Source organism: Fusarium tjaetaba (assembly GCF_013396195.1).
Source record: "Fusarium tjaetaba strain NRRL 66243 chromosome Unknown NRRL66243_c0000133, whole genome shotgun sequence".
In the NCBI taxonomy this organism is placed as follows: domain Eukaryota; kingdom Fungi; phylum Ascomycota; class Sordariomycetes; order Hypocreales; family Nectriaceae; genus Fusarium; species Fusarium tjaetaba.
Window position 1 is genome coordinate 70,095 of NW_023501329.1, and position 20,315 is coordinate 90,409.

A 20,315-nucleotide genomic window follows, 5' to 3' on the forward strand; every position below is an offset into this window, starting at 1 on the left:
ATGTGCGAGGCGTCGAGTGCCCCATGTTTGCATGAGAGAGTTTTAAAGAGTTAAGAGGGAATTCGGCGTGATACAAAAATGCATCATCTGCCTAAGTCATAGGTAATCGATATAATATTTCGGCTGGAAATCTACGATCAACTTTTTTTCTTAGAGTCAGACGCGGCGAATGACTCCTCTTTCCGCGTTACACTAGCTCGCGCTGTCACATGAAGTGGTTATAGTGGTTGCATTATGTAACATGGCTACCCTACACTTGGAACAGCGTAATCTTGGGAATCTATCACTATGAATAGATTATGATTCCCTAAATATATATGGTTGATACGATACGCTTCTGTCTATGTTCTTATTTGGAGTTCGTATGACTTTGTTCTTATCTGGTTCTTAAACTTGTAGCTGGGATCTAGTCATAGATATTGAGTTCTGATGTCAGCTCAGAGTACCATTCATCGGACACCAAGCAGGAGGAGTGTTGGATTTGATGGCCAATGATGATTGATCACAAGGATGGATCTTGATCATAGTCCAAAGTTAGTAGTAATTGGTCAAGTTGCGAGCAGTTTCAACGATGTTACAGTATTGACTTCATCAGTTGTAGGCGAATATCCACGAGCAATGATGATTCTCTTACATCGTATATCATATATCACAGAAGTGATCTTCTTCTACCAAAGTAACCACCACTTATAAGATCATATACATCTTATTCCGTATTTCCGAAAACTAGTAGTCTCTCTTCGAATCATAGTCAAGAATCAAGGCTCTATACCTGACTCGAAATGTACTCAATCAATGACCTCACCCAAAGCCAATACCAGTGGAGAAAAAAGACAATCCACTTGCTTTATCACGCATTACAAACGATCTTAGCAAGCAACATTACCAATGAACTGCCATAGAAAAGATACCCCGGAATCAACATCTAACCCCGAGCCCCTCCGAATATCCCCATACTTTTATTTTAACCCAAGTCAACTCCTCCATGCATCGCATCTTTAAACCGCTCACAACTCACTCATCGCGACTATTTTCAACCTCTCGATTCATCATGGGAGACGCAATCATCAAGCGCAATCCTCACCCGGATTTTAAGGGGGTTGAGGCTTCGAGACCGGAGCTGGATGCCAAGTCTCAGTTTCGCTACACCAAGACTGTTGATGCGGATTGGACTTTTGGTGAGGGTGCGAATAAGTTGGGCAAGGATGATGGCGATAAGAAACATGTCACCATAGATCCTCATGAGGAGGGTCGCCCTGCGGGGTTCAACTACAAGCTTCTCATCTCTGCCATTGTACCGCGTCCTATCGCTTTCGTGAGCAGTCAAGCTCCGGATGGTACAAAGAAGAACCTCGCTCCATTCAGTTACTTCAACATGATGAGCCACGATCCGCCCATGTTTGTTGTTGGTTTCGCCTCTGGGCTCGAAAATGCGAAGGATACACTTCGCAACGTCTCCGACTCCGGCGAGTGTGTTATCAACATCATCTCAGAGCACTTCATCGAAGCCGCAAACTCAGCAAGCGTCAACGCCCCTGCTGATGTATCTGAGTGGGATATCTCAGGCCTGACACCCAAGTACGACTGTGAGACCGTCAAGTGTGCTCGAGTGGGCGAGGCTATTGTCAGCATTGAGTGCAAGCTCGACATGCTCAAGGAGTTCGACAGCAAGGCACGACCTGGAAACAAGTCTGGCTGCATGGCTGTTTTCGAGGGAACTCGATTCTGGGTTCGAGAGGATGCATTGAACGTGGATAAGAATATGGTTGATCCTGGTGTGTTGAAGCCAGTCAGCCGATTAGGAGGAATCACATATGCAAGAGTTACTGAGGCGTTTGAGATCCCCAGAACAGATTTTGATAAGGACGTCGGTGGCCAAGAGGGAGTTGAAAAGATACAAAAGCAAAAGAACTGAGTCAGACTTGGTATATATTCATTCATGACCAAACACCAAATATATAGAATAAACTAGCCCGCAAACCAGGCTTAATAACAAAATGACAATCATGCAATACAATTCCCCAGGAGTGATACATGCCCACCTTTCAATGCCTGAGCTATACTCATAAACCAAACCGTCGCCTCATATAAGCAAAATGTTTAACAAACATAAACCCAAACGGTAGCACAAGCCCACAGAGCTTATAGCCAGGTGCTATAGAACAAAAGAAATCATATATGGCTAGATGCCAGAGAAAGCAGAAAAGTGCAAACGCCTGTAAATGAAGTGCTTAGAGATAGATGCTCTGACCAGAATGAGAGATGATAAATTCGCATCCCAAGGGTGACTCAGTTTCACTCTCAAAATTGTGCAGCTGCTTCAGAATAGTGTTTCCAACGTTGGGTCCATCATCCAGTCGATCCTTGACATGGATGATGACAACCTTGAGACCTTCGAGGGGCCGTTTTATCTTGGGCACAGATGTGAAGGAATCAGATGGGTTGAGCGTCAACTCAGCGGTCGGCGAAGCAAGGTGCGGTGTAGGAGGTGTTTCAATACCAGGGTGAACGTAATCCGGTGTCGAAGCCTTGATGGTTCTGGGAGACACGGGGTCTTCAGAGGTGAGATTCGCGATAGAAGGATTTCGTCGTGGAGTCTCGTCAGTCGTGCTGCCCATGCGCTTGCGCTTCTTAGGTTCGGAATAATGCGACTTGCGTTCGACTTCGACCTCATGAGCCAGGGCACGCAGCTCCTCGATGACATAACGGGGCTTCAGGTGCCCGTAAAGACGATCCTCGGCCTGCGACTCGTCGTAGCTGCACTCGATGAAGATAGCCTTGAGGTTACCAGCGGCGATCTTTGGGGCAGCTTGTTGCCAAATATGCAGATTCCGCGGGCTTAGCGATATACTATCAGGCTCAACGTCCCCGAAAATTAGGACTTCGCGGTGAGTGGTGGGGTCCTGGATGAAGTAGGCGCTTGAGTTGTAGACGCAAATTTGCTCCTGTTCCGATGCATTGGTTACAGGGCTGAAGCTGTTTTGGGGGATCATGAGTGACCCTCGATGTAGGGAGATAGATCCTGGGTAGTAAGATGCTGAGCGCGCGATGGGGCCCTGTGGCATGGATGCATCATGACTGCTGAAGCGAGTAGATGCACTTGATGTTGAGCCCCTGTGGCTATGCTTCTCGAGGCAATGCCCATGGCTTACAACCCAAACCTTGATAAGGAGTCCGTCTGCAACTTCGATGTAACCCCTACTTTCACCGTCGCCGAGTGTCGGACTACCACCTTCAACCAATCGCATATAAGTCACCAAACCAGCTCCGTTGTTCTCATCACTCAGGTTTGGCCATATCACATTATTGAAGATATGATTCTTGAAAGCTTGGATTGTGCTTGGTAGAGCAGCCAGTTTCTTTGGCCTTGTGCCTGGGAAGCCAGCAGTATTGACTACAAAGCCAGAGATGTGATCAAGGTGAGGGTGAGTGATGAGATATGTGTCGACAAGAGAGCGAGTGATGTGAGATGCATTAGCAGAAGGTGACGAGTAAGGTAGCTCAAGACCTGCGAAGGGGCCTGTGGTGAGTGTGAAGGGAGGAGGAGGTGGCGGAGAAGGTATCGATTCTTCCATGATACGTGTGATGGCAGAGAGATGGACGCCAGCATCGACAGCGACGATAGAGCCACGATGCCATTTTTGGGCAACAGATCGGACTAGGAAAGCAGTGGTGTTTGATTCTTGAGGACCACCTCCTGAGCCCTGTGATAGAAGGTTAGCTAGAGTTTAGCTGGATTATTCATATGAGTGAGTGGTGAGAAGCCGAATTGTGAAATAGAGTATGAGGATACGGCAGAACAAACGCCACCACGAATCACGACATGATCCGACGTGTTGTGTTGTGTTGCGTTTCTGGTCGTCATGCACCAAAACCGTTCTTATATCACGGGTGAACCTCAGTGGGTGTTGGTTGGTTTTTGGAGATGTAACGGTGCACATGTAAACAAACGAGGGATCGGGATAGGCTGTTAACCGTTTGATGATACGTACCAATACAATCACCTGCAAAGCAGGCTTGACTTCAGCTCCCATGATTTGCTTTTGGGAGAGTAGAATGAAAATAGAGAGAAGAAAAGAAACGAGAGAGGGAGAGAGAGGCAATTGAGCGACGACAGTTGTATCAACTCGGCCGATTTGATGCCTGCCCTGGAATCTAGGATGTGGATGTGGATGTGGAGGTGGAGGGCCCTGGGAGACGGGATGAGATGCCCTGGAGATGGAGATGCTTGGAGAATGGGATGGTTTAGGTGGTCGCCCCACTAAAAGCCCTGTAAGGTACCGCCTAAAAGGTTCAAGCTGCAAAGTAAAAACGGTGGACCTGTTCCTGTTGCGCGCCGTCTCCGTCACTGCTATAGTCGCTGTAGTTAACTAGTAGAATATGTTAGGACCGACTACAAATTCCGGAATAAGAGATGGATTGGATGGTTCTAGTTTGATCCACGAACCTGAAGCTGTTTAACTTGCAGTAGTTGATTCGAGAATTAACCACTGATGGCTCTCTGTTATTCTCCGACAGGTAAGGGATGCAACCCTTCTTTGGCCTGCTCTGGCTCTGCTCTGGTATGTATGGAATGTGTGATGCAAATACCGACAGCTCAGGCGAGCTTTTGGAGAAAACCCGAAAAATAATAAAAGGGAAAAAAAGGTATGACACACGTGATTGGATTTATCGTTGTGCCGTAGAACGTTATCCTCTCTCAATGCCGTGTGCTACCAAGGCTGATACAGTCTATGTATGTACTGCAGTGGGATGTGCTGATATAGCTTCGCTCTCGCCGAATATCGCCTGTCGATAGACTGAACTTGACCACGTTGATCCTTGCTCTGATCTCGCTTGGCAGGGTATGGGCGATGCAGAGCGATATTTATGATTCTGCTACTTGTAGAACAGAACGAACTGAACAACGAAGGTGAAGAATATGTCCCAAAGACAAGAGACGTGAGCTTCAAATATAGCACACGACTTATTGTTCTCGCACTCGCCGAAACGCAACTCTCCTCTCTTGGCATCCATGCCACCCTCTCAAGTCCCGTTCTCCCTTCTCCCCCAAAAGAGCAATATCGACAACTCACAGCTACAGATGCCGGCTCAGCTACAAGGCCGCAGATCTGTCCTAGCAGCCCTCAACCTTGTTTAGCTTGTAAGCCTGCATCGGCGTTCCCGTACCCCCCTCCCCCGACCCCTCTCAACGGACGGGTCGTTCCCTTACTTCCCCCACCAGATGCGGACAACGTCACTGCTAAAACGGGCGAGCTGGAGCTTGGGGGAGCTCGAGGTTCTTTGTTGAAGCTTGGACCCTTTTTGCCTGATCAGATAGACGATTTGATTGTCCTTGACTTGACTTGGCTTGGCTTGGATTTCTTTGAAGATCGCGGCTGGACCCTGGGTTGAGCCGTGCGTTTTGTCGCTTATAGCTTGTAGCTTGAAAGAGAGGTCCTATGATGCTGGTGTCGTTATTGTTGAAGAAACAAAGAGACTCGACCCGATACTCGAAATATTCACAAAGAACTGAGCTTTTAATATAAAGAGCAATGTTCTATCTATAGAGCCATTTGTAACGGTGATCAAAGTTCTCTCTCTAAACAACTGATTCTTTGACCACCTCCAACTCTCTCGATATCTTCATGATCACTTGACTTCACTCACTGCAACTCATAGCTTATTCATTCATTCGTGTACACAATTTGATTCTCTAATTCTAAAACAGGAAGGTGAACATAAACTCCAAACTCCGGACTGAATACTGAGCCAGGTCTAATGCACTGATTGCTATGCTATGCTGCTATCCTGAACCATGAGAAATGGGGTATTGCAAAAACGCGATATATCCCATGGCTCCATAGATTTTGACCCATATCCTCTAAACCCAATAAAAACTCCATATTCTGTGTAGTCCTCTGACCAGCAGGGATATCGTACTATTACATCCACTCCATGACTCTAGCAACTTTCGATAGTCCTTGGTCATCGCCACCTGCTGCCTCAAAGCTTCTTCTTAGGGCTCACTCGGCTGCTTCTCCTCAAAGGTGAGCCCTGAGCTTCCTCTTCTCGAGGGGAATTGTTCTTCGCTGGTCGGGCGGATGGCTCTTCGAACAGACTGTCACTCAACGAAGCAGCTCTCTGGCCCTCTGGTGTAGAGGGCAGAGAGAGGGATACTTTCTTAGGGGGCGTAGGAAACGCCACGTCAGAGGCTTGTGCCTTCGCTGGGGAAGTGGTAGCCTTGGTCTCGGTCTGGATAGAATCACCAATGTTCCCAGCTGAGAGGCGGGGGCTTCGTCGTAGTGGCGAGATGGGCTGATCTTTGCGACCAGTCTCTGCTTTGGGACTCGGTTGCACAACGCCCTCCTGCTCTAGGAGAATACTGGGGGATAGAATATCGCTGATTGATATTGATACTCTTTGGACCCCTGGAGCTGGCTGAGACCACTTTGAGCTATCCTCGACCTTGACTGGCTCCTCCTCCTTCTTCGCCTCCGGCATGACTCCGTTATAATCAAACTCATAGTTATTGGCAACGGAAATACTCTCCAGCACATCGCTGAAGTTCTTTGTCGAGCCGTAGGGCGTCAGTTCAGCAGACTTTTGGGTAGGGGGAAGTCCATTGGAGGTCGCCGGAATATACAACTGCTCAGGCTCAGCAGCACGAGACTGCTTCGCCGACCTCTTCTTCCTGGAAGCAGTGTCGCGAGCAGCCCAGAAGTCGAGACGGCCCAAGTGAACGTCAATGGTCTTCAGCTCGCTTTCCGGTCTATCCTTGTTGCGACCACCGCGGCTCCTGGCGCGAGCACCAACTTGATGATCCAGATGGTGCTTGACAAGTGCGTAGGAGAGAGACTCCGCGTAGCTGGCGTAAGGAGCTTGTAGTGGTTGACCTTCACGCTTTTTGAACCAAGGTCTGATCGTATGCTTAACGATCGTTGTGTCAGAATCCCGAGTGATGGCCATTTTGTTCGACTTTTCCTTGATGAGATGCTCGTCGTCGCGGTCATCCGGCATCATCTTCCCATTTGCCATCACCTCTACGGGGTCGATGCACTGCTCGAAGCACCAAAGGTGCATAACACCAGCCATCTTGAAAGGATCCTTCTGACCACAAGAGGTAAGCTGATGGAACTCGTCGAACGCCACGCGCACCCAGCCAGGTCTGATCGTGTTGTTTGAATCAGGGCAGTTCTCGTATCGACACATAGTGTCGGCATCGATAGTTCTTTCTGTGCACTGCGCTGGATTTTGCTGGATCCAAAGCTTTGGGTTTCGAGGACAGTTGTAGACATAGTCCTTCAAGTCCTCAGCCGAGAATAGAATCTTCTTCTCCAACTGTCCTGTAGGTAAGTACAGGAATTTGAATCTTCTGTGCGAAACCCAGTCCATTTCCGGGAATCGGAACATCCCATACATCTTGATTCCAATCTCGAAATCCTTGTCCCTTCCACGCTTAGTCTTGAGGGTTCGTCCCTTTCTACCAAGCTTCTTCCGGGGAACTTCCAGGTCAGAGTCGTCATCATCATCGTCGTCAAATGCAACATTTCGCTTGCGCTTAGGAGGTGTCTGCAACCAAATTGGCCGTCCATCTGGTTTTTGGGATGGTGCTTGGGATGATTCTTGCTGAATTCTTTGTTGAGGTGGCCGACGAGCCTGGGGAGGAGTCTGGGGAGCTGCCTGTGAAAAGCATGGGCCAGGGTGAGGGTCCTGACGGCAATTCGCGCATTTGCTTACTTGGATTATCTTGTGCATAGACTGGGATTTGATTGCAGCTGGAGGTTGAAGGGGATACTGTGCCATGCCCTGAGGGCCGTAGATCCCTTGGATACCATTGTCCGGGTAATGATAACTAGGTTGATAGGAATTGTAGGCGTTATAATTGGGAGGAATGTGCCTGGCTCGGGTTAGCTGGTGCTTCTCACAAGACGTGCAAGGGGATAATAAGTACGGGTTTGTTTGTCCACGAGTGTCAAAGAGTGAAAATTGATCATTTGCTGCGAGATCCACGCTTTGAGAAACTCTACTGGAGGCAGCATTTCCTGGTACAGGCACGGGTAGTGCCAGAGGCTGCTGAGCTGGTCGGGGCTGCTGCGCCAAAGATGTCTTTGGCATTGGAACTGTATCCTGTAGCTGACGAGGCTTAGGAGCTCCCATGTCGTTGGGCATATTCGACATGGAGTTTAGGTCAGATGGGGCGGGAGTGTCGGCAGTCGATTCAAGCTTAGGATCAACCGGAAGCTGGGCGTCTTCCTGGACTGTATTCGGAGCCATGCCCTGGGTTGCCCCAAAGTCCCACGAGTTGATGAAATCTTCGGATGAGAACTGTTCGTTGAAAAGTCCGTCGTAGTTGTAGTCATCACCCATACCATTCAAAACCTGTTGGTTGATATCTGCTAAGGTGTTGCCCATATACTCTGGGGCAGAACTGTACAGATTGTCCATCTGGAAATGTCCTGAGACTTGCCGGGTACTGCTAGGTTTTATGGTGACTATTCAGATCTTGTTGGAACTGGCGAAGTGGTATCGATATGCGTTGTTGCCAGAACTGACGATTTGTTCAAACTATGCGGAAGAGCGTTCAGGAACAGATAATTGCTTGGGTGAGGACGAATGGTGAACTAAGGAATCGAGTCTGTGGCATCCTTTATATTATTACTACAAGATAGTTTAGATACAGTAAGAGCTGAAATAGCACATTGTCTTCGTCGAGGGCTTTGTTCAGTGCGAAAGAACGAGGCCCGGAACATGAGTAAGTCGTAAAAGATGGACGGTTGTTAGTTGAACAAGGACATCTCCTCACTGGAGGAGAGGGTGTGTTCGGCGTTCAACCGTCTTTGTCCCAAAGAGACGCGACATGGAGCCGCGAACAAAAGAAGAACAAACCAGTAGAGTCGAAGCTTCGAAGCCAGACTCCATTTTGGTTTCTATGTTCTATCAATTTTAGATCCTGAGGCCTTGTTAGTACTGGATCTCTGAAATAGAACGAGTCCCAAAGAGAATCAGAAGGGGTTTGATCAGATTAAAAACATGTTTTTCTACACAAGTGTTCAGAACAGGTCTGTGTTATGTGTGTCTCATCATATGGAAATAGAAATGAGATGAAAGAAATAAACAATAGACATACCATGCGATTAGGTCATTGAGCAAGTTCAATGCCAATGAAAATACTATTGTGGTGAGCATGTAGGTGATTCGATTGCATTTTAGCAAATGTCGAAAATCATATCAGTCGAGCTGACCCAGACAACACATGACTTCATGGTGTCTAACGAATATCTCAGAATGCCTCAAGAGGCCTGAAGTTCGCCGCAATCGAGTTGTTGTCGGAATGCAAGGCATGTTGAATTGTGAGAGAAGTAAAATGGAAGGAAATTTTGAGATCGTGAGATTGTGAGAGAAGAGGTGTGATGTGGATCCGGAGATTCGAACCACCGACATCCGATCCTCCAATGGCTTACCCTACATCAGACCTCTGCGGGATCTGAGTGTCGTAAAATGAAAATGCACATATAGTATTTGCATATCTGTTGACATCGCGGTGATCTATCAGGAAGATAAGATCCAGTTTCACACCTTCTGGGCTTTGCTTTGTGTGGTTGATGCGACACGGTCCTAGGCGGTCTATCAGAGCCAACTCAGGTTTCTTAAAATAGAATACTCCATACAAAAAGCAACAGCTACTAGATGTGGCCAGGAGAATGACATATCTAACGGCGAGCATTTCCTAAAAGGATATTAGATTCAGTTATACGATACTGACTAAAGCACCGAGCCTGCCGAATACCACGATTGCCACCCTATTGAGAAGAAGAGCTTCAGTTCAAGGATATATATCTTGCTTCCTGCAACCAATGCCACGCTAAAACAGTGACCAGCCACTAAATTTAGCGGCCAACATATGGTTGGAGCTGCAAGAGAGGAGGGGCAACGGGAGGATGAACCCGCAAGGGACCGTATTCTCAGCTAAAAAAACTGGTTAGAATGGTGATACAGCCAAAACAGCCCAGGGGCACCCCGCCCTTTGATCCAACGGGCCCTGTCACAGAACCAATAAGAGCAATCTCTTGCCCGCCCTCCAAGGCTTGAGTTGAGACTACGTCACGAGACTCTGCTATCCCGTCGGGTCCCTTCAACTGGACGGACTGGCACTGGACCTGTGAGACTCAGGTCCGTGGCTAACCTCAAATAAACCCACCAACCTTCATCCTTACAGCGGCCACATCGCCCGACACCGCCATCCATCATGGCTGAAGTCAATCCAGAGCTTCAAGAACGCCTTGAAGAGTTGGATCGCGAGCTTGAGGTATGTGAATTGCCACTTGATTGCTCAACAAATTCCTACCTTGGTTCCAATTATTGGCTTGGGCGCTTCGACCCGCCCATTGGAGCTTGGTTCAACGTCATTTGTTGATGTCGCATGCGATCAATAATCATCTTGTCGAGATATCATGGCTGACTTTGAGTTCTCTGTAGGAAGGTGATATTACACAGAAGGGGCAAGTAACTCTGCGACTCAGGCATTAACCTTTACCGTTCAAACTAACGCGCCCGAAGCTACCAGAAGCGACGAACTCAGCTCTTCTCCCAGTTCCTCGGTTCCCCTCCACCTCAAATTGCTGCTCTCGCCGAACCTCAGTCTGGCCTACGCATACACTCTCCCGATGACTCGGCCCATCCTTCAGGCGATGGTCACCGCGCCGCTGCATATGCCTCTCTCGGTGCCAGCAGCGGCCCGATCCCTGATACACCAGACTCACCCATATACCGACCACATTCTGGCTATGCCCCGTCCTCAGAATCACCGAGACCTCCGCCGGAGCAGGCGCCGGCCTCGCTTTTGCGACCGGGAGGTCCCATGGCTGCGGGATCAACGGCTGCCCACCGAGACTCCCTCTTCTTCTCCCCCTCGCACATCGTTGAGCCTGAAACCCGAACAGGTACCATGAGATCGGGGGACTATGCTTTCAGACCAGAGCAGCAAGGCGCATATCCTGATCAGCAGTATCAACAGCAGCAACAGTATCAACAACCACCGCAGCAGCAACCTGATGGACGAACTGCCACGCTACTCGATTCGCAAGGATATTTCTCGGACTTCGCGGGACAGCAGCATTATGATCAGGGCCAAACTATCGAGTATGGAGGACCTCAGCAGCGATACTCTTCCAGCGATGCCTTCTCTCCTACTGCCGCCATGGCGCCGCCAATGCTCACGACCAACGATCTCCCACCTCCCGAGGCCCTCGAATACCAACTACCACTAGACCCTCGCGAGGTACCCTTCGCTATTCAAGATCCCCATGACGATTCAACACCAATGTCAAAGTTCGATAATATCGCAGCTGTCCTTCGACATAGAGGCCGAACTATCGCCAAGAAACCAGCATATTGGGTGCTGGACAGCAAGGGCAAGGAAATTGCATCAATTACGTGGGACAAGCTGGCGTCCAGAGCCGAGAAGGTGGCACAAGTTATCAGAGACAAGAGCTCTTTATACCGTGGCGATCGAGTTGCGCTTATCTATCGCGACTCTGAAGTCATTGACTTTGCAATTGCCTTGCTGGGATGCTTCATCGCAGGAGTTGTTGCTGTGCCCATCAACGATTTACAAGACTACCAGCGCTTGAACCACATTCTGACTACAACACAAGCCCATCTGGCCCTAACCACGGACAACAACCTCAAAGCCTTCCAGCGAGACATCACAACTCAAAAGTTGACATGGCCCAAGGGTGTCGAATGGTGGAAGACGAACGAGTTCGGTAGTTATCACCCTAAGAAGAAAGATGACGTCCCGCCCTTGGTCGTCCCCGATCTGGCTTATATCGAGTTTTCGAGGGCACCAACCGGAGATTTGAGAGGCGTTGTTCTCAGCCACCGAACCATCATGCACCAAATGGCTTGTCTTAGCGCCATTATATCTACAATTCCAGGCAACGGCCCAGGGGATACCTTCAATCCGTCTCTGCGGGATAAGAACGGCCGACTGATTGGTGGTGGCGCAAGTAGCGAGATTCTGGTCTCATACCTTGACCCTCGTCAGGGCATCGGCATGATTCTGAGCGTGCTACTAACGGTGTATGGTGGCCATACTACTGTTTGGTTCGATAACAAAGCCGTTGATGTTCCTGGACTCTACGCCCATCTTCTTACAAAGTACAAATCGACCATCATGATCGCAGATTACCCTGGCTTGAAACGAGCCGCTTATAATTACCAGCAAGAGCCATTGATAACCAGGAACTTCAAGAAGGGAATGGAACCAAACTTCCAAATGATCAAACTCTGCTTGATCGATACTCTGACAGTAGATAGCCAGTTTCACGAAGTTCTCGCTGATCGATGGCTTAGACCATTAAGAAACCCTCGTGCTCGCGAGGTTGTTGCTCCTATGCTTTGTCTGCCTGAGCATGGAGGTATGGTTATTAGTGTGCGTGACTGGTTGGGAGGAGAAGAACGCATGGGCTGTCCTTTGAAGCTCGATTTAGAAGACGAAACAGATTCAGATGGCGAAGAGAAGGAAGAAACCGAGAAGCCTACGGTTTCCAATGGCTTTGGCAGCCTTCTGAGTGGTGGAGGCACGACCACAACGGAAGAAAGAGCAAAGAACGAGCTTGGAGAGGTTCTTTTGGACCGCGAGGCTCTAAAAACGAATGAAGTTGTGGTTGTGGCCATTGGAAACGAGGCCCGGAAGAGGGTGACGGAAGATCCAAGATTGGTCCGAGTTGGTGCCTTTGGATATCCCATACCAGATGCCACACTCTGTGTGGTCGATCCTGAAACAGGTTTACTGGCTTCACCCCACTCTGTGGGTGAGATCTGGGTAGACTCTCCCTCTCTATCTGGTGGTTTCTGGGCACAGCCAAAGAACACTGAGCTCATTTTCCACGCCCGCCCTTACAAGTTCGATCCAGGTGACCCCACGCCCCAGCCTGTGGAGCCCGAGTTCCTTCGAACTGGTCTGTTGGGTACCGTTATTGAGGGTAAAATCTTTGTTCTAGGCCTCTACGAAGACCGCATTCGACAAAAGGTTGAGTGGGTTGAGCATGGGCACGAACTGGCCGAATACCGCTATTTCTTTGTTCAACATATCGTTGTGAGCATAGTCAAGAATGTTCCAAAGATCTACGACTGTTCAGCATTTGACGTCTTTGTCAACGATGAACACCTGCCAGTTGTGGTATTGGAATCAGCAGCCGCCTCGACAGCACCGTTGACCTCTGGAGGGCCTCCGCGACAACCGGATACTGCCCTCCTGGAGTCGTTGGCCGAGCGTTGTATGGAGGTCCTCATTGGAGAACATCATCTTAGACTGTACTGCGTTATGATCACAGCACCGAATACGTTGCCACGTGTTGTCAAGAATGGACGACGCGAAATTGGAAATATGCTCTGTCGCCGAGAATTTGATCTCGGCAACCTTCCATGTGTGCACGTCAAGTTTGGCGTGGAACATGCAGTTCTCAATCTTCCTATCGGCGTGGACCCTATGGGTGGTATTTGGTCACCGTTGGCCTCGGACTCGCGTGCCGAGTTTCTGTTGCCAGCAGACAAGCAATACTCGGGTGTCGATAGAAGAGAAGTGGTTATTGACGACCGGACATCTACTCCATTGAACAACTTCTCTTGCATCTCTGACCTTGTTCAATGGCGTGTAGCCCGCCAGCCAGAAGAATTGGCCTACTGCACAATTGACGGCAGAGGTCGAGAAGGTAAGGGTGTTACTTGGAAGAAGTTTGATACCAAAGTTGCCTCCGTTGCTATGTATCTGAAAAACAAGGTCAAGGTGAGACCTGGAGACCATATCATCCTCATGTATACGCATTCAGAGGAGTTTGTTTTTGCCATCCATGCGTGTATCTGCTTGGGCGCCATCATCATCCCCATTGCGCCCCTCGACCAGAACCGACTGAATGAGGATGTCCCTGCTTTCCTCCATATCGTGGCGGATTACAACGTCAAAGCTGTGTTGGTCAACTCCGAGGTGGATCATCTTATCAAGGTCAAGCCTGTGGCCAGTCATATCAAGCAATCGGCGCAGGTTCTGAAGATTACCAGCCCTTCGGTCTACAACACAACCAAGCCGCCGAAGCAGAGTAGTGGACTAAGGGATTTGAGATTCACTATTGACCCAGCCTGGATTCGGCCGGGCTATCCTGTTATTGTTTGGACATACTGGACCCCTGACCAACGACGTATTTCAGTTCAGCTTGGTCATGACACAATCATGGGCATGTGTAAGGTCCAGAAGGAAACCTGCCAAATGACCAGTTCAAGACCTGTGCTCGGATGTGTACGAAGCTCGACTGGTCTCGGTTTCATCCATACAGCCTTGATGGGCATTTACATCGGAACACCCACCTACCTCCTATCACCAGTGGAATTTGCGGCTAATCCCATGTCTCTCTTTGTCACATTGTCCAGATATAAGATTAAGGATACTTATGCGACACCGCAGATGCTTGACCATGCCATGGCTGCTATGCAAGCCAAGGGTTTCACGCTGCACGAACTCAAGAATATGATGATCACTGCGGAGAGCCGACCTAGAGTTGATGTCTTCCAAAAGGTCAGGCTTCACTTTGCTGGGGCTGGTCTGGACAGAACCGCTATCAACACGGTGTATTCGCACGTCCTGAACCCCATGGTTGCATCGCGATCTTACATGTGCATTGAGCCCATCGAACTGTGGCTTGATACACAAGCCCTTCGCCGTGGCTTGGTTATTCCCGTGGACCCTGAATCAGATCCTCTTGCCTTGCTGGTACAGGACAGTGGTATGGTTCCTGTGTCGACACAAATCGCCATCATCAACCCTGAAAGCAGAGTCCACTGTCTTGATGGCGAGTATGGTGAGATCTGGGTTGACTCTGAAGCCTGTGTCAAGTCCTTCTACGGTTCCAAGGATGCTTTCGATGCTGAGCGCTTTGACGGCCGAGCTGTTGATGGAGATCCGAACATTCAGTACATCAGAACAGGTGACTTGGGATTCCTGCACAATGTTAGCCGACCCATTGGCCCCAACGGCGCTCTGGTGGATATGCAGGTTCTGTTTGTTCTTGGAAATATTGGTGAGACTTTCGAGATCAACGGCCTGAGCCATTTCCCAATGGATATCGAGAACTCCGTGGAGCGATGCCACAGGAATATTGTGCAGAATGGCTGGTAAGTTATAAAGCTCTTCACAATGAATAAACCTGCTAAGGAGAGTACAGTGCTGTATTCCAAGCCGGTGGTCTTGTGGTCGTTCTCGTTGAAGTCAACCGCAAGCCATACTTGGCATCAATCGTCCCTGTTATCGTCAATGCCATCCTAAATGAGCATCAAATCATTGTTGATATTGTCGCATTTGTGAACAAGGGAGACTTCCCACGATCTCGACTAGGAGAGAAGCAGCGCGGCAAGATTCTTGGTGGCTGGGTCAGCCGAAAGCTTAGAACCCTCGCACAGTTCTCCATCCGCGATATGGATGCTGAATCTACTGCAGGTGACGTTATGGACCAGGCTAGGGCATCCATGGTCAGCGTACGAAGCGGAGGAGGTGCAGCACCAGGATCTTCCAGCTTGAGAAATGTCGAGCCAGCTCCTCAGATTCTGGAGCAGGAGGAATATGACCAGGCAACTCCTCGCCATGAGTATGAGCCAACACAGACGATGGTCTCTGAGCTTCCAGATCAAGAGACACCGACAGGGTTCCAGCACGCTCAGTTTGAGCACCCACCTCAATCTGCAGGCTCTGGACCACCGACGCAGCTGAATCTTTCTCACCAACCTGACCAAGGATTCGATATCCCTGACTTTTCGCGGTATAGTGGTGCCGAGCAAGTTCACAGACGTCCTGTTCCTGGCCACGCACCGCCTCCACCACCTGAACCAATCCCAGGGAACGGTCAAGCGCCGCCCCAGATTCGGCTACCAGGCGTAGACGGGCGTGAAGAGGTGAGCTTTTGGCAGCAGCAGAACAAGGGAGAGAAGAGCGAGGAGGACTGGACAGCTGAAGCCATCATGCATATGAATCTGGCAGGTGATATGAACCCTCGATGATAATTACGACATGCAACGTGATGAAGCGGAGTCGGAGTTGGGATTCATCTAGAAACGAATATAGCAGACAATTGTACTCATTGGCCTATGGCCGTCATCTATTTGCTTTCACCAGAACATCGTCTCAGTCTAGATATCTAGAGAGTGTCTACTACTTGATTTGAAACTTTGCAGTATATAGCGAGAAGCATTACATGCATAAGCGACTGTGTTTGAAAGACTATGATTAGCCTTATGGCCAGGAATCAGCTGCGTAGATGCAATCGGATTTATCTGTCTAACTAAGTGCTGAGTGGCAAAACATATCAGATTATACAGGCACTGGAGCAAAAATGAATTCCCCTTACAGCACACGAGCAAAACATAAACCAATCGACGCAGGCCTGATTCGAACAGACGCCTCCGAAGAGAATAGATTTCTAGTCTATCGCATTAGACCACTCTGCCACTGCGCCTTAGCTGATTGGATAGTGATCGTCGTGTCTAATTCTGTTTGTGGATGTTTCCCTAGTGTTGTGGATATCCCTAACCCAGTCCCCCAGTCTATCCTAACGCTAGTATAGTAGTATACAGCAGTGTAAGTTGAATCGAGAATAACAAAATGTTTGGTATATAGAGTCGAGTCGCTATTATCTCATCCTTCTCTTTCTCTCCATATCTGCGAGGGCTCGTTTGACTATCCCCTCTGCTTCTGCAATGACATCGTTTCCTCGTCGCCATGTATATAGGGCCACACCTAGCCCGTCTAACTGTTCGTGTGCTCGTGCTAATCTCCTCCTCCATAGTTCTAATTTCTTGTTTACTGCTTGTGGACCCAGAGTTGGTGAGCCTGCTGTTGATGTGTTGCCGCCGTCTGATTGATAACCTGATCTTACTGATCCAAATGACGGAGGGGGGTTTGATGATGGTGGTGGGAGCGGATCGTAGTCTACGTCTAGATTGGCCATGTTCTGAGTTGGTCGTGGTGGAAGACGTGGGTTTTGGTTTGACTCCGTGATGCTTGAGGGTGTACCGCGTCGTCGTGGCGGAGGTGGAGGAGGACGATCTCCCGAATTACTGCGCGCTGGGATTTTGAAACCACCATTGCTGCTACCCGAGCTCTGCTGCGAGGAGTTGTGTATCTGCTTCAGAGGATGAGGCACTGATGGCTCTCGAACCTGCACGGCTGGTCTTCTAGGCGGAGGCGGCGGAGGTATCTCATCAGAATTCTGCCTGCTGAGACCCTTGTTCAACTCGGTGATCGACTTGGCACTCCTCAATGCAACCGGTTTTGCCGGCCTGGGCGGAGGTGGCTTACGTCCGCCAAGTAGATCAGTCGTACTGGCACTCTTGGAGTTGGCATTGGCACTGGCATTTCGAACTTGAGATAGAGCCGCATTACGATCGATCTTGGTCTCTCCTGGCTCGTCTGAGAAGTCGATCAGAGTTCCCATAGTCGGGCCTGGGGGAGGTTTAGTTTCTCCCCGATATCCACTGGGCCCCAGGTTCTGGTATGAAGGGTTTCTTGAAACATTTCTTGAAGCGTTGCTGGAGGTAGCTGGGGTCTTTGGTCGGCCAAATTCATATCCTGAGTTGGAGTTGAAGAAGGCTATCTCTTCGGGTGTTGTGACATCTCGAATGAAGACAGCGAGAATTCGTCCTGGATTGGCAAGGGCAAGCTCCGTGTAAACCTCCAAATCAGCTTCTCCGCTGTCTCCCACAAGAATAAACATTCGCTCAGGGAAATCTCGTAGTAGGCGAGTAAGTGTAGATCGCTTTCTTTCTGCCACTGGCTCAAAGATGCCCTGCAACATGCCGCTGTATTGCTTCAGATGAAGCGATCCTGGTGGCAGGCCATGCATCTTGAAGAAACTGGCTAGGACTGGGAAAAGCTGCCACGGACTGTTTGAACAGTAATGGATGCTTACGCCCATGTCGGCCATGCGATTATACCACTCCTTAACACCTTCAACAGAGAGCTCACCAAGATCTCGGATGAACGTGTTGCGGAAGATCTCTTTGGCGCCCGCAGAGATATTGGACTTCTTGACTGTATCGTCAATGTCGCTAATAAGACTGACTCCATATGGTTCAATGACTTTGATCTCTTGGATAGCTGACAGGTCCTCATCCGCCAGAACTCTAACATGAGTTGGGATAAAGTCGAGAGCAGCACGAATGACGAAATGGCCCGCATCATTCGTCATGACGGTCTTTGATTGAGACTTTTCGCTGTTGTAAAAGAAGAAAGTGACTGGTAGAGCAACAGAAGGATTTGTCATGAAAGGGGCGATTCGAGCCATGAGATTGGCATTGGCCAGAATGAGATCACTCTCGCTCATCTCACTGGTAGTGGTATTCGATGTCATAGTTTTGGCTGGCATTGTTGGACTGGAAGGGGCAGAATCTGGAGATTGGTTACCCTGGCGAGAAGGATAGTAGAAACTGTCCGTGAGAGGATCATCGTTATCAGGCGTCTTCTCACTAAAGCCTCCCTGGTATGCAACCTGCTTCTCTCGCTGTCCTACTCTTTCAATGCGCCGAGCTTCAGAGTTGATCTTCTCCTGCTCTTTTTGCTCTTCGTGTATTTGATGATGTGTACGTGGAAGTCCAGTTTCTGGGTTATATGTTTGGTCTGCCCTGGGCGCAGGGATACCACTGAGCTGCCGCGCCAGACCGATGAGAACTCTGTTTCTCCTCGTCATGGGGCCACTGTGAGGTGTATAAATCCAGCCTCGGACGTCGACATCAATGATTGCTCTTTCATCTTCGTTCCGTTCCCATTCATTTCGCCAAAAGCCTTCGTCTCTGATGCTTCCATGTGGCGCATCCGAATCGTGCATCGCCATCTCGCCCCAATCACGTTTGGTGTGCTGTTTCGCATATGAGGGAAACAGTACCATCTGGCAGTCGCCTTTTACAGTGATCGCAACATCTGGAAATGCGCCGGGGATGTGTATCCGTCCGTGATTCTCATGTCCTGAAGCCGCAGGCCCTGCCCTGGTCTGGGCATATGATTCCTTGATCTCGGAGACTGCGGCTTGGCCGCTTCTGTACAAATTTCCTGCCATAGCTGCCAAGCGCTTCCTCCTATAACCCCTCTCGCCATCACCAGGGCTCGTGGCCCGGCCAGAGCCATATCCCATCATGATTACTGCTGTCTGGGGCGTTTTGTGCGCCACTGAACCCTTGGAACGGGTCCTTGCATGCTTGACAGGGCGATTTGCTTGTGATCCTAGCCAGAGCTGTCTCCCTTGCCGCTTCACAATATCCAAAATGCGCGATTGATCCGCGCGCCTTCGCTGGCGCTCAAGAATGTATCGGTAAACTCGGGACTGGAACCTGTGCTTGAGACGCGGGAGAGTGTTGAGGTGGAAATTGAGCAGTCGTTCACGGTATCGGTCTCTTACGGCGCGAGGGAACAGGAAGCGTGCGAGGCTCTGCTTGTGACGCGGATGAGGGCGATAGGGGCCGAAGAATCTGAACGGCGCCAGCTTGTCGACTTTATGTACGAATTGGACTATGGTAGAGTCAGACGAGGCTCTCTCGGGGTTGCGATGGCGGCTGACAGTGGAAGTTGAGGTAGGTAGGGACAGATCTCAGGCGGCTGAGTCTTCTGATGGGGGGTTGCTCAGCCTGACACTGGCACTGGCAGGGCTGTCAGTTAACGGCGGAGATGATGACGGCAGCACATGATTTGGACGAGTCTCAGTGTATTTGAAGATGGTTTGCTGCTCTCAGATACCGAGACACAAGAGAGAGAGACAGTGTAGCTCGTGACCCTAGTCTAGTCTTGTCTAGTCTAGACCTTGCAAGCTCAGTTGCAGTTCTTCTGTGCCGATCAGACCTTACGTCATCAGTCATGGCCATGTAATGAAATGGGGCCTGCAGCTGTACTCTGTAGGTACGTATCTAATGACAGTGAGACCGGACTCCCGTGATAAAGTCGGAGGTATCCATAATATACCGAGATCCAGTTTTGAGCCCCGAGAATTCGAGGTAGATACCGGCCCGTCTTCTTGAGGCCGATGCCGTTGATCGGTGTTACCTTGACTTAATGTCGGGCTATGCTATTCAATTGTAGCTGTTTACTTACTATGGATACCGGGATCTTGCTTCTGAGTGTCTGCAAAAAGAACAGTCTTTCAAACAATCTCAGTCTTTGGACTAACTCACTACTATACCTCAACTGTTTCTTTATAGAACACTCTTTCAACTTGAAAACACCTCCAATAAATTCATTCTTCAGCCTGTGAATTCTCTATAATTACTTACATACAAATAATCAGGTATGTCTTCAATATGAC

General features: G+C 49.4%; 6 protein-coding genes across 6 annotated transcripts; 3 read left to right on the forward strand and 3 right to left on the reverse strand.

Moving 5' to 3' along the window:
* Positions 1 to 1,051: 1,051 nt before the first annotated feature.
* Positions 1,052 to 1,915, forward strand: FTJAE_6775 (uncharacterized protein; the record flags this gene model as incomplete). The annotated part of the gene is made up of 1 exon (XM_037353422.1): positions 1,052 to 1,915. The coding sequence occupies one exon, from the start codon at positions 1,052 to 1,054 to the stop codon at positions 1,913 to 1,915; it is 864 nt and encodes a 287-aa protein (XP_037206131.1).
* Positions 1,916 to 2,231: 316 nt separating this feature from the next.
* FTJAE_6776 (3 5 cyclic-nucleotide phosphodiesterase) lies at positions 2,232 to 4,034 on the reverse strand (the record flags this gene model as incomplete). Its single annotated transcript, XM_037353423.1, has 2 exons — positions 2,232 to 3,704; positions 3,993 to 4,034. 2 exons carry the CDS (start codon positions 4,032 to 4,034, stop codon positions 2,232 to 2,234), a joined length of 1,515 nt encoding a protein of 504 aa, XP_037206132.1.
* Positions 4,035 to 4,869: 835 nt separating this feature from the next.
* Positions 4,870 to 5,394, forward strand: FTJAE_6777 (uncharacterized protein; the record flags this gene model as incomplete). The annotated part of the gene is made up of 1 exon (XM_037353424.1): positions 4,870 to 5,394. One exon carries the CDS (start codon positions 4,870 to 4,872, stop codon positions 5,392 to 5,394), a length of 525 nt encoding a protein of 174 aa, XP_037206133.1.
* A 591-nt stretch (positions 5,395 to 5,985) lies between these two features.
* On the reverse strand, positions 5,986 to 8,901 carry FTJAE_6778 (uncharacterized protein; the record flags this gene model as incomplete). The annotated part of the gene is made up of 4 exons (XM_037353425.1): positions 5,986 to 7,662; positions 7,720 to 7,879; positions 7,934 to 8,410; positions 8,786 to 8,901. The coding sequence occupies 4 exons, from the start codon at positions 8,899 to 8,901 to the stop codon at positions 5,986 to 5,988; spliced, it is 2,430 nt and encodes an 809-aa protein (XP_037206134.1).
* A 1,327-nt stretch (positions 8,902 to 10,228) lies between these two features.
* FTJAE_6779 (acyl ligase) lies at positions 10,229 to 16,029 on the forward strand (the record flags this gene model as incomplete). The annotated part of the gene is made up of 3 exons (XM_037353426.1): positions 10,229 to 10,288; positions 10,547 to 15,150; positions 15,201 to 16,029. 3 exons carry the CDS (start codon positions 10,229 to 10,231, stop codon positions 16,027 to 16,029), a joined length of 5,493 nt encoding a protein of 1,830 aa, XP_037206135.1.
* Positions 16,030 to 16,658: 629 nt separating this feature from the next.
* On the reverse strand, positions 16,659 to 19,157 carry FTJAE_6780 (actin cytoskeleton organization and biogenesis; the record flags this gene model as incomplete). The annotated part of the gene is made up of 1 exon (XM_037353428.1): positions 16,659 to 19,157. The coding sequence occupies one exon, from the start codon at positions 19,155 to 19,157 to the stop codon at positions 16,659 to 16,661; it is 2,499 nt and encodes an 832-aa protein (XP_037206136.1).
* Between the last annotated feature and the right edge of the window lie 1,158 nt (positions 19,158 to 20,315).